The following is a 13,443-nucleotide window of genomic DNA, read 5'->3' as shown; positions in this document are numbered from 1 at the left end:
ATGATGGTGTTAGGGGATCAGAGACTTGGACCATTTGCCAGTAGACCAGTTGATAAAAACTGCTGAACTGATCGGACTCCTCTTCTATACAGCTGCATCTCCTGGGCCCCGTCTTGTAAACAAAGAGTTGCAATGGATATCAAACTCAAGTATAGGGAAATCCATCAATGTCATAATTTTTTTCTTTAGAAAATTTGTCCTTTGAAAACAAAGAGAAGCATACTGAATTGTCAACAGTGAACGTACATGTATGACTATACATCATATCTAGAAAATATTTTGAACAAACATGTATTTTAGATGTTAACATTGCTGGCTTTCCATAGTTGTGGTTGATTGGATCAATCGTAACTCTTTGTAAGACGGGGCCCTGGCCAGCTTTCTTCATTTAATCTTCATCCCATAAACCTACATGTAAGAACCTTACTGAAATCACTTTACAAACACTTAAATAAATGAGCATTAATATGAAAGATATTCCATCTGCTTTTCAAAAGGCTTGGTGTTAGCAAATGATAATCAACTTCCCATGAAAGATCAAGACAGAATGGATGACTTTAAATTTGGTCTTGAACTTTTGGTGTTAGCTCAATAACACCAGCACAACACCTAATTTCAAATGAAACTGGTGCTTGGTAGTATATCACTCAGTGTTGAGATATCAATGGTGTCATATGAAACATTTCACTTGGGTGTTGGATCAGAAGGCAGGTTGATATGTGCTTTTAACACCAACACCATAACACCAAACTTGATATCACCCAGTGCCTTTAAGATTCTGAGCTCTTGTGCACATTACACAGTAAGGTTTGTATAACATTATAACTAGAATTAAAGAAAAAGTAGGCAAAAAGACAAGTTGAATATTCAGTGACAAAGTCATATTTTTTTTATTTTCTTTTTACTCTGTAAACTCTCCCTGGTTCTCTGAAACTAAATTTGGTTCTCATAAAATGGTATCATTTTCATCAGAATATACAAAACAAGTCGGCAGTCAGAGTAGAATAGCGTTTTTTTTTTCTCAACATACTCTGAAAACACCCAATGTATTAAAAAGTGGGCTCATACACAAGTAAACTAATATCACACGTTTCTTCACCATATACAAAACATCAATCTTGTGTAGCAAGCTCCTTTGTATATACTGTATCAAGAGTGTAAAATTCTAAACATGATAGTAATAAGAGACGATACACACATGGGAACCTAAGTCATGCGATCAAATGAGACTCATTAGAGCAGTTATACACAAAGCATGCTGAAAGGAGGGGTGCTTTATCCTAATCTTGAAATATACATCAACCTTAGAAATATCAATTGAATATGAGAACAAATGGGTCATTGGAAAATGAAGATACATAGGTGCTGAAAAGGGAGTCACATATGACTTTAGTCCCATGGTACTTAGATTCATGTGGTACTAGTAAAAGTTTGATCTCCTTTGATGTCTCAATTGTAATTTAGTTCTTTCTCTACATAATTCTGTATTTCTCTGATACAAATAGAGTTAATATTTTCTTATGGATATTGACATCATTCTGAATATAGGTTTCAGAGATAATGACAAGTGAAAATAATAGTCTGTGAATAACTTATATCAACCAGCTGCAAAAAAATAATTTCATATTTCATAGAGAAATTGACAATACATGTATATTTCATTGACAAATTTCACCTTTCCTGAAGAAAACTTAATCAACATTGGTTCAATTTTTGGTTGTCACTAAAAGTAAAATCTGAGAACTTTCCTTACGTTTGATCGACTGAAAAACAGAATTCTGTTACTAAAACAATGGATAAAACAACCGTTAAGTCCTTTCATGAAACGGTTCTGGTAGGAATAAAAATCTATAAAGAGGAGTGAAGTGTTTTTCTTATTTCATGTACTCCTACTGGCCAGATCATGAGAAAAATACACTTGTACCATAGTTGTACATATAATTTTCTAATAAAGATAAAAGATTTAAAATCAAAGATGAATGCATGTATAAAAGAATGGGTTGGGTATAGGGCTTGGTATACATGTACATCAACTGCAGATCCAGTCGGGTTTGATACAATGTAATTTCAGGGGCCGTATTGTTATACACAATCATCGGCCCCTCAAAACTATTGTCTAAAGATCCGGTTGGATTTATCCCTTTTTGACGTCTGCTAGTCAGATCATAATGACACTCTCTAAAGCCCAATGCACACTACACGATCCATTGCGATCTAATTTTCAAACCAATTGTAATAGCATTTGATATAAACATTCCAACCAACAAAATGCTGACGAGTGGAGTTCCGAACAATGATATGAATATTGAAATTAAAATTCTACTTTATTTTGGGCATCCTGAAGGAAAAAAGCAAATTAGACCCAAATTGTAATGTCATAATTGGCTGCAAATTGAAGCCGATTTGGACTTTCCTCGAACCTCAAGGCTTGCAGCAAAACAGAATTTGGATGTTAGTAATCATAGCATTATGCCGAACTTCAAACATAATAAGTTTCATTCTTGGAACTTTCATATTCAATGCAAAATGTGATTTGTTTTTTAAAAATTGCATCGTAGATGGATCGTGTAGTGTGCAGCAGGCTTAATGGATACGTTGAGGAAATATATCTGTATGCAAATCAATGCACAGAAGTGAGTGCATCAGTAGGTTCTGTGAGCATAAGGTAACTATGAGTGAATGATGATCCTAAGCACTGTTTGAAGACATTGAAATTTGTGAGATATTTCCTATTTTTGAGCAAGCGCCATGAGCGCCCAGCTGAGGCGGATACCGGCGCTATACAAGAACCCATCATCATCATCATCTATGGAACTCGCAGAGTGGGTTTAGACTAGTTTCCATAGTTACTGCATGCTCACTAGTCCTACTGATGCACGAACAAACCTATGTATCATTTGTTTTATAGAATGGTGGAATTTTTTTTGCTAAAAATCAATTTTTTTTAAACCATGCTTAAGTAATTACCGACTTATGGATAGCCATGCGTCAGTAATTACTTATGCATGATACCCATTTTATAATGAATAACAATGCATTCAGCAAATTGAACACTATCAATATGCAAACATACAATATGGGACTTTGTATGAACCTCAATGACCCACCATCCATTGGAATATTAAACTTAAGTTTGAAAGCAATCGCATCACATTCGAATCGTGCATGGCAATCCCAAAACATTTGTGCGGTCATCCATGAAAATGATGTAAAAATACAAAGTGATAAGACTCAAAGTAAAATAAAAATCAGTTTGCATAATCCAAATGATTGTCTATGCATTTCGCTACAAATAAATTTCAGCAAACATGAAGTGGAAATAAAAACGTTAAAAAAATCACCTGTTCTATGTTTTTTTTTTATAGCAATTTCATGATTTGCAAAGGAAAGAAAAGCTGTAAAGGTTCTCATATTTAGACCACAAGCACTATATAAAAAAGGACATAAGTATTAACAGATATCATTCGCATTCATAGAAATTGCATTTCATTTATCACAGTCGTCTATTTTTAAAGATCAGTGCCCTTTATCATGAAAAATCAAATCAATTGTACAATTAATCATAACTCTCAACTCTGGATAGCCATTGTCATGATCTGGTTTGGATCAATCACAACTGTTTGAGAGAAGGGGGGAGGGGGGGAAGAGTGATGGAAAGAGAGAAAGAGTGAGAGAGAGAGAGAAAGAGTATTATAACATAAGGGAGAAAATTATCATTACCCATATATGTCTTTAGATTCAAATTAGATCTAATTTCATACGGCTGTTTTGTAAAGGTACACATGGTAATACAAATGAAATGCATATGGAAAGCCATGGGGGTTCTCTATTACATAATCATATATGCATTGAATTTGAAAGATAAAACTACTGAAACATATTGTTGCCTGGTGGTCATAGGGGCGATGTATGCGTACGTCAATTCCAATTCCTATTGGTCAGAAACACAAATGGGCACGTGAGCGTTAACGCTTGAGCGTGCTTTTAAGTAGCATGTGCTTGGGTCTAAGCCCTTGATAATGCCAGCGCTACAGGAATTGGGAAATTGCAATGCACATGGATCCTACCGCCCTCTGACAGGCATGAAAATATATTTTAAGTGTAAATTAGACCATTAAACATACTTTTACTTAAATAATTTGAAAACAAAGATTGATATGTCAGGAAATACTTTTGGCTCCCCCCTAATGGTAATTCATATTCCAGTACTCTGTAAAGTCATACGCAACTTTATGAACAGTTTTGTTAAACGGCCGCCTGGTGCAGGGACAGAGCCAGGGTATTTCAATGGGGGAGGGGGGGGGGGGGGTAAGCCAACTTAATTTGTTTCCTCGATTGAATACTATGATTGTCATCAAATAAACACAACCCAGTGACCAATCCTATCTATTCGTATTGTATTCTTTCTTTCTCCCTTTTTCTTTTTTTCAATACTTGTAAAATCATAAGGGGCGGTAGACCACTGCCCCCTCCCCCTCACACCCTTGCCCTGATGTGTGGTACATAGCTGCAATTAAACACCAACTCCTATTCATAACAATACTCTTGATACTTTGAACAATGGAATTACATCATTAGGTCCTCAGTCAGTTAAGTCACACATGATTGCTAACCAATATCTGCTTCATGTCCCTATTGCATATTATAAGTACAAGCAGCAAATTGCAAATAAGATGGACTAATTTTTAAGCAGACAAACGCAACTAAATATCAACCATTATGTGTGCTTTTTAAGCATTAATACTGGTTTCTTGCAAAACATGACCTGATTCAAGAAAAAAAAAATTCTAAAGGGCGAGACTCTTTATCAGCACTCTTAAACATAAAAACGCCGATGCTTACGTATAAAGACGACTGCCTATGATCATTTGCAAAAACAACTTAAAATACAGGGACGGGGGCTTAACAGAAGTCATCAAAATCTAAATATATTTACAACTGTACAACTTTCATGAACACACAGAAAAATATGACAATATATTCAACCATAAAACATAATAAAACATGAAAAAAAAGGAATCCAGATGGTGTTTCATAAAGCTATTTGTAAGTTACGTGCGACTTAACCGACTGGTGATCCTTTCCTAGGAGCAAAATCAACACCAGTGAAAATTTGGTGCATATTATTTACCACAAGAAAGAATCACCAGTCGCAAAGTCACTCGTAACTTGCGAACAGCTTCATGAAACGCCTACCAGGGCAGTGCTTCACGAAGAGTTAAGCGTGACTCAGAGTCATGAATAAATGACGATGCGAACAGAGTATCCAACGCCTGAAAACTACGCCGTAGTGCGTGTCAAGCACGGTCTGACCAACGAGGCGATGTATTAAATACCGCACAGGAAGTTTAAGTATTTTTTTTTAGTCACTCATAACTCTTTGTGAATCACGACCCGGATTTAGATTAAAAAGTATACTTTAGAGGGGTGCTATGAGGAGGGCAGATGCATGGGTGGCGAAAGGCTCGTGTTTCGCCGAAGAACGGAGCGGATGTCGCCCGTGAAGCGCAGGGCGTCTAGGAAAGGAAGAAGATTGAGAAGCCCCGTGTCGCTCGGCTCGGACATCCATGATACAATGGGGATGCCGTTATCTGCAAAAAAATAAAGCGTAATTGATGGTGAGGGATTAAAAGAAAGTACTGGTACGCCAACTTCGCAGAAGCTAAAACTTTTGGATCAACAGACATCTGTTCAAATTATATAAGAAGTACATGTTTTGCATAACCTGGTTAGCGATTGATCGTACACTGTACACTTGATTTTCACGATTGATTGTACATTGTAGTCAATGGAATCAATCGTAGAAAAATTTTGGACTTATGACTGGCCATGATGCTTCCCATTTGTAATATAGAAATGTGCCCTATGGAAAAATGGAATAGTCCATAAACATAAAATATAAAGGCATGCCTGTATAATCTCCCATCTATGTAACACATAGGCCCGATTTCACAAAGGTGGTTTTGAAAACCCACGGTTGAATCCATGGTTTATGCAGACTTCCTGTATAAATTACGCTTAATTTAGCGCGTATCGAGCGCGTGTATAATAAATGTCCAATGCTGATGCGCGCTTTTGTCACAATGCGCCAAATTGACGCCTGTTACCATGGTTAGATACGCTATTTTATTCATGAGACCACTGTTTGAAGAGTGGACTCCTTAACTCATAACAGAGGACTCATGAATAAAATAGCATGGATAACCACGGCAACAGGCGTCTATTTGGCGCACTGTGACAAAAGCACGCATCAGCATTAGACATTTTTTTATATACTCGGTAAAATAAGCGTAATTTATACAGGACATCTGCATAAACCATGGACTCAACCGTGGGTCTTCAAAACCACCTTTGTGGATTCGGGCCATAATATTTCAGGACAAAAAAAAGAGATGAGAGAAGGCTGGCTTGGGTCGGCAAGTGGAGCAGGTGAGAAGGTAGGTTTGGCTATCCATCTTCAGGAGGTTAGTTAGAGTGCATCCAATTAGAGTAATACGACCACTGAAGTGATTCATTATTGACATGTACCACAGGCAACTGGAAATTTAACTGCAAATTTTAATTCAGACTTAACACTTTGTGATACAACCCCCCCATAATCTATCCTTGCACTGCAAACATGCCGGTGTTAATTTAACACCATCCCGGAATCTATATATGTCCACACCAGAGAAGTATTGAAGCAACACCAGTTTGGAATCAAACCGATGCTATTTTGATACTAATTGGTGTTGTAAAAACACATATCTGGTGTTAGACCAAAACCAAACTGGTGTTGTCTAACACTTCTCTGGTGTGGACATATATCGATTCCGGGCTGGTGTTTAATTAACACCGGCTTTTTTGCAGTGTGGCCAGGCGCAATGATTGACATGTTGCCTACCAACTGAAAAAAAAAAATTATTGGCCAAACTCGTAATATATGGCACTGAGTACGGTAACATTGTGGAGCGTTGTGGCCCAGTGGATTAGTCTTCGGACTTTGAAACAGAGGGTCGTGGGTTCGAATCCCAGCCATGGCGTAATTTCCTTCAGCAAGAAACTGATCCACAGTGTGCTGCACTCAACCCAGGTGAGGTAAATGGGTACCGGTAGGAAGTTATTCCTTAAAAAGCTGTGTGCGCTATGAACGCCTAGCTTAGCCGGGTAATATAGGAGCGCCTTGACCACCTAACAAGGTGGATATGTGCGCAATATGAATACCCTATATTATTTATTATTATTATATTATCACGCCGTCAACGTACCTGGAAAGAGCCTGTAAGCACCGGGAGAGTTATCCACGATGAATATACTTGAGAGATCTGGATGTACTGCTGATAAATCCTTTGTATAGCTCCCTGAGTCTAACGTACAATGCTGAAGAAAGGTATTATAAAAGAAAGGAAATATTGAATAATGGTTAATAACCTGATAAAGAAAAGCCAATCTTCAATTAATATGAGAAATACGATATTCATTTTCTCCAACAATATCAAAGCAACTGCTGTCAGACTTCACACAGCAGTTGCTATGGTATTGTTGGAGAGATATGAATATCTTATTTCTCCTCTTAATCCCCCAATGAATTAATTAATCTTTTGATACAATTAGTACACTTGAGAGATCTGTACATACTGCTGATAAATCCTTTTAAAGCTCCGAATACGAGTCTCACTAGGCATATTCAGACCGACTTGAAGTTTAAAAATACCAGGTATTTTGCAAATGTGAAAGTACAATACTCCTACATGTAAATATCCCCCAAATAAACTACCTGCTATTAATAGTAGGTACTTGTCAAAATGATGATAACTTTTGCAGGAATTTTTCCAAGGTCATGGTATTTAAGCAGTGTGAAAGCAAACAATGACAAGAACTTGTATCTCAATGGGTCACTGTCATATGAATCAGCGAGTATGTTTATAGGTGTGGGTGTCTGAGGGAGCCATTGATACTCAAGACCATACCGCATGTGCTCATAACTTTGAGAACTTACCTAGCAAGTCTCTGGTTTGGGTGGGTACGAGTGGGAGAAATAATTATAGGGTATTTTGAGAGTGACTTGACATTTGCTCCTGCGACAATTGCTCTGGGCTTAATTTTGTCTAAGATAAAGGGTCAGGGTTGAAATAGGGTTTTAATAGGTTTAGGGTAGGGTATAGTGTTAAACTCAGGGTTGAAGTTGGTCATTCGATTAGTGTGTGGAACTTACAGCGGAGAAATTGTCGCCGGAGTAAATGCCATAGAACTATTTTGAGCCCAAAACAAGTTCTTGTATATTTACAGGCATTCTGGTGATCAAGTCGGTCTGAAAACACCTCATATCTCCTCTCACTGGAGTCATTTGGCATAATGAAAAGTGAGCTCATGTGTTAAATCATACCCATCCAATCAAAATCAATCGCAATTACCTGTCTATAGTATCTTCTTTGAAGTAAGCCTCTACCGTTATCTAATTTTTCAACGACGGGCGATCCATAGATCTCCATACTTGCTGTGAAGACTACCAACTCAAACCATTGGCTAACCTGAAAAAGAGCAAGAAAGACCAAGATATGAAATGAAAATAGTTTTGAACTTTGAACTCTTGTATGTAGATGGATAATGATGACTTATTTTGAAGGGAAAGGGTCATTAAAATGATTTAAGGCTTTTGCTTTCATGTGTGGAAAGGGGGAAAGTTTATCAAAGAAAAAAAAGGATTGAAAGGATAAAGAGAAGGTAATAATTTCAAAAGGGAGAAGGGGAGAGTAATCAGAAAAAGTCGGAAGAAGAGGAAAGTACAAAAGATAAAGACAGGGACAGTGGGGGGGGGGGTAAAGTTGACAGATAGACAAATAGAAAATAAAGAGAGAAACAAACAGACAGGAGTAAGTAAGAAACAAAAAAAAAATGAAAGAAAGATGCAAATGGAAAAAGAATAAAATAATGTCAAACATGGAGTGAATCTTTATAACAGTAATTTTAAAAATTAAGTAAATATGTGCAATTGTGAATTGTACAAAATTAAAGAATCAGGGACCCAAATCATTAAGAACTTAAATAGATTAATGTAACTTTGCCGTTAATTCAGGGATGTCAACCTTGTACAACTGCAATATTTTGAGGAAGAAAAAAAAAGTATTTTGGAGAGGAAAACACTATTTTTCAATTTTCTGCAAAAGAAATTGTGTACTAGTGTGACATAATTTTTTGGGAAAATACTAAAATGGTTCTAAAAGGGCGCAGCTGCAAATCAAAATCCATTTTTTTTATAATGGCAAATACACCATAATAGTATTATAGTATTACCATATTTGCAGAAATGCCAATTGTTTATATTTTCAGTATCTTATACTGTGGATTTTTTATTGAAAATAATACAGGTTTCAAAGACAAACTTTTCCCAAAAATTATGTCACACTAGTACACAATGTCTTTTGCAGAAGATTGAAAATAGTGTTTTCCTCTCCATAATACCTTTTTTTCTTGTAGTGTTTTATGTCCCAGGCCAGTAGTACACATTTTAGTCATGCCCACAATTTTACTGTCAGTTCAAGACAGTATATTCTTTTTGTTTATTATTGTACATCCCAACCCTGAGCAAAGAGCGCGCCAATTCCCTTTATCACTGAATGTCATGGACAAATAAGACAACAAGAACCAAACCAAATAGCTCAAAGTCTAATTGCATAGTGCTTGTTCAAATTATAGAGATGGAAAAGGGTCAAGGATTAGATGCGTTCATATGAGAGTTTCACACAAGAGTACAACAACTATATGTCAAGGCTACTGCTTTAAACTTGGATCATATTGATATTATAGGGATGACCAGCATGTACAAATATACCACTTGACTGAAATGCAATCTTTGTAATGGAACATGTATGACCATCAACTTGTATCATCAATAATTTTTAAGTATGTGAACACTTGTTTTGGTCATGTGCGAACACTTGTCGTTATTAACATTATAATGTTGTATATAACTCATCACTCACTTGCTCAAATCTTTAGACATTTGTGAAACATGATAGTTGTTGGTTGTCTAAAACTTAAAAGATTTGTTTTGTATATAATCATGCAATGATTAAACCCTAACAAGTGGAACGCCTCTGGCAGTCTTGCCTGCATTATGCAATTCGATACAGCAGCAGTGCTGCCTTTGAAACTAGCACATCAATGATGTGGAGCTCATCCGGCCTCTCGCAACGAAATTCAACACAATTTTCAGGGACATACATTACTGCTCTTAATATGTCCAAGTTTCATGAACTAGATCCATAAACTTTTAAAGTTATGACAATTCCACAAATACCCCAAACATTACCAATGTTTGTTGACCCTAAATCACCTTTGACCTCGGTCATGTGACCTAAAACTCGCACAGGATGTTCAAGGATACTTGATTGCTCTTACAACCAAGTTTCATCAACTAGATCCATAAAACTTCACAGTTATGATGACAATTCCTCAAATACCCCCAACTTGGCCAAAATTTGTTGACCTTGATCATGTGACCTGAAACTCGCACATGATATTCAGGGATACATGGTTGTTCTTATGTCCATTTTCATGAACTAGATCTATAAACTTAAAAGTTTTAAGACAAATCCTCAAATAACCCAAACATGGCCAGTTCGTTGACCCTAAGTGACCTTTACCATGTTACTGTTTTAATTTCAACATGTGGTGGCGCTATTAAACATGTCAGTGCAGTGTCACTTTCACCGCAATCAAGCAGCAGTGAAGATTGGGTTATTAAAGTAAAGCAGTCCTGTGAGAACTCGGCTGAAAATTTAGTTGCGGACTTTGAACTGTGTCTTTAAACAGCTGCTCATTTTTAGCTCTTTAGAGGAAGATGTTTGAGAATAGCTTTGATGTTCCAATATTTACTCTGTAAACAAAGAAAATCTTATCTCCATCAAATTAGATGCAATAACAAGTAATGTCAATGTTACAGTATGGTGGCATTCTACATCTGTTCAAAATTATACAGAAAGTTTTCAATGTCCATGTTATAAAATAAATGCAGATATCATTTCAACTTATTTTGTGAAGGGCCTGACAATTCAATTCAATTCAATTCAGTTTTATTATGTGAAAGACATTGTACTTGTAAGCAGTCTGGAGACTGACACATACAAAGTTAACAGAAAATCGAAAAATACATTCAATGAATAAAATACTTACGAATTAACCAAAGATACACAAATAAGAACATAAGAGTAAGATCTAATATTGTATTTAAGGTTCATTCACATTCCAGAAACATCATTTAGGGGGAGGGGAATTATGCTACAAAACATCAAGTGGAAATAGAATGACCAAAAAAAATACAAAAACAAATTGGGGTATGTTGATTGCTTTCAATGTAAATTGAAAAACCAATTGTAAAATAGCAAAGTAGATTTGTGAGCTTAACTAAAAATAATACATGACAAGAAAACGTTAAAAATGAGTATAATAAATAATTATGTGGATAAAAATCCGAGAGATCAAAATAATTCACCATAGAATAAATATACTGCAAATTTGCAAGAAACCTCCTTCTCCTCCTCCGACTTATTCATTTTTTCTTCTACTTCTGTACGAGCAAGCAATAAGACTAATCCACTCAATACAAAAGGCCGTTTATTATCTTGTAATTTGCTTTCACATACTTCCTACACTTTCATACTTACTACACTAAGAAAGAAGTCCACATGCGGCCTTTTGTAGACATAAAATCTTTCAGGAACAGAGTCTATTGTAACCTTTGGGTGTAAAGAAATGGATAAAAAAAGAAAAAAGAAAATATTTTAAGTCATTTCTGGATTCTATTAAGCTTTTCTGTCATTAAACAAGAATTTTATAACTATCAATTTAAACAAGTATATTTGGCATTCCTTTCCCATCAACATAAATATATGGAGAAAGTTTTTATCAGATCAAAATATGGAAAACAGTTTTTAGTGGAAGGAAACTGATTTCAAGATGTGGGATTTGAACTCAAGACCCTCTGATTAAGAGACAAGAGTATGAACCACTTCACTAAGATGTACATGCAAAAGGCCTGGGGACACAACACTTGCTCCTGCGACAATTGTTCCAGGCTTAATTTCATCTAAGATGTAGGGTTAGTGTTGCAAAATGGGGTTTTATGTTAGGCTTAGGTTTAGAGTAGGGTATAACCCAGGGTTGAAGTTTGGTCATTCGATTAGTGTGTGGAATTCACAGTGGAGCAATTGTCGCTGGAGCAAATGTCATGGAACCGAAGGCCTGGATATAACAAGGAGGCTTGGCTTTAGAATGAAATATTATGTGTTTGTGAACTATGAGAACACAGTTGTCAACTGAAACCAATGGTTCCAAATAACAATAACATCTGAACTTTGAACTAATTTACAACAAAAACTCCTGTTGAACCATGTTTAAGGGATCCTGTTGAATTATATGGGGGTACCGTATTTGATGATACGGCTGGGGGAATCTGGTTCTGATACAGTGAATTCATGTATGATATATTCAAAGGAGGATGAATACATGTAGTCCAAGTTCCGTTTTCCTTTTCAACAGTACAATGTATAATCCTAAATAAAATTGTTTTGAGTGAAATTCAGTGCAAAAGGGAAAGGTGGAAAGATTTACTGTACCTAATAAGATTGCCAATGTAATGAAAAATTTGAAATATTAAAATCACTGTCTCCCCATGCAAAATAGCAAATTACTTATACTTCAAAACATTTCTGCTAAAGTAAAAAAGCTATTAAAAGAAAAGTACACTTTAATATAACAATAAAACAAGAAAAACGTCGCTGCCAATTTGAAGAATAAAGAATGATCAAATACAGCTTCAAACAATCCATTGTCCCAGATGGGTTGATACTTCACATATCATACTACATAAAGTTGTGCTAAAATGTTAGTGAACCCCACCACAAAATGCACTCCTTCGTACTCAGTCTTGACTGTCGACAACAATGTTCAGCAAGCCCAAAGGAACAAACTTTATTGAGGAACATTTTATCACCTGACTTCACAATTAAATATCTAAAACACTGCAGAACTTGACCACTTTATTAAAGTATATTCATTTTCTGGTCAGATTCACTAACTTCTTAGCACCACTGTATATCATACATGTATGAAGGGGCTGTGGAAATTTTTTCTATAACCGTGTACAAAAACAGTAAGCATGATCACCCCAACCGCCACTTTCAAAGGTAAATTGCCAATTCGTCTACTGCCAACTCGTCCACCCACCACATGGTCTACTTTCATTTATTATGCTTTTCACACTGCATTTCCTTAACCCCATACTATCCTTAACCCGGACTATCCTTAACCCCATACTATCTTTTTTTCGATTCACACTGTCTTTCTTAACCCCATACTATTTGCTTAGCCGGGGTTAACGCCTTAACCCCGGGCAATCACACAGCTCATTAATATTGATGATTTTACCCTACATAGCGCGATTAACGTGCAATTTCGACTTCT

General features: G+C 36.2%; 1 protein-coding gene across 1 annotated transcript; it reads right to left on the bottom strand.

Annotated features, from left to right (window-relative positions):
• Positions 1-882: 882 nt before the first annotated feature.
• Positions 883-11,716, bottom strand: LOC129275885 (CTD nuclear envelope phosphatase 1 homolog). The gene is made up of 4 exons (XM_064109308.1): positions 11,646-11,716; positions 8,394-8,510; positions 7,248-7,359; positions 883-5,591 (listed from the first exon to the last, which is right to left on the bottom strand). Exons 2-4 carry the CDS (start codon positions 8,469-8,471, stop codon positions 5,431-5,433), a joined length of 351 nt encoding a protein of 116 aa, XP_063965378.1. The 5' UTR covers positions 8,472-8,510; positions 11,646-11,716; the 3' UTR covers positions 883-5,430.
• Between the last annotated feature and the right edge of the window lie 1,727 nt (positions 11,717-13,443).

This window comes from Lytechinus pictus, chromosome 14 (assembly GCF_037042905.1).
Source record: "Lytechinus pictus isolate F3 Inbred chromosome 14, Lp3.0, whole genome shotgun sequence".
In the NCBI taxonomy this organism is placed as follows: Eukaryota; Metazoa; Echinodermata; class Echinoidea; order Temnopleuroida; family Toxopneustidae; genus Lytechinus; species Lytechinus pictus.
This window is presented reverse-complemented; position numbering and strand designations above follow the sequence as displayed.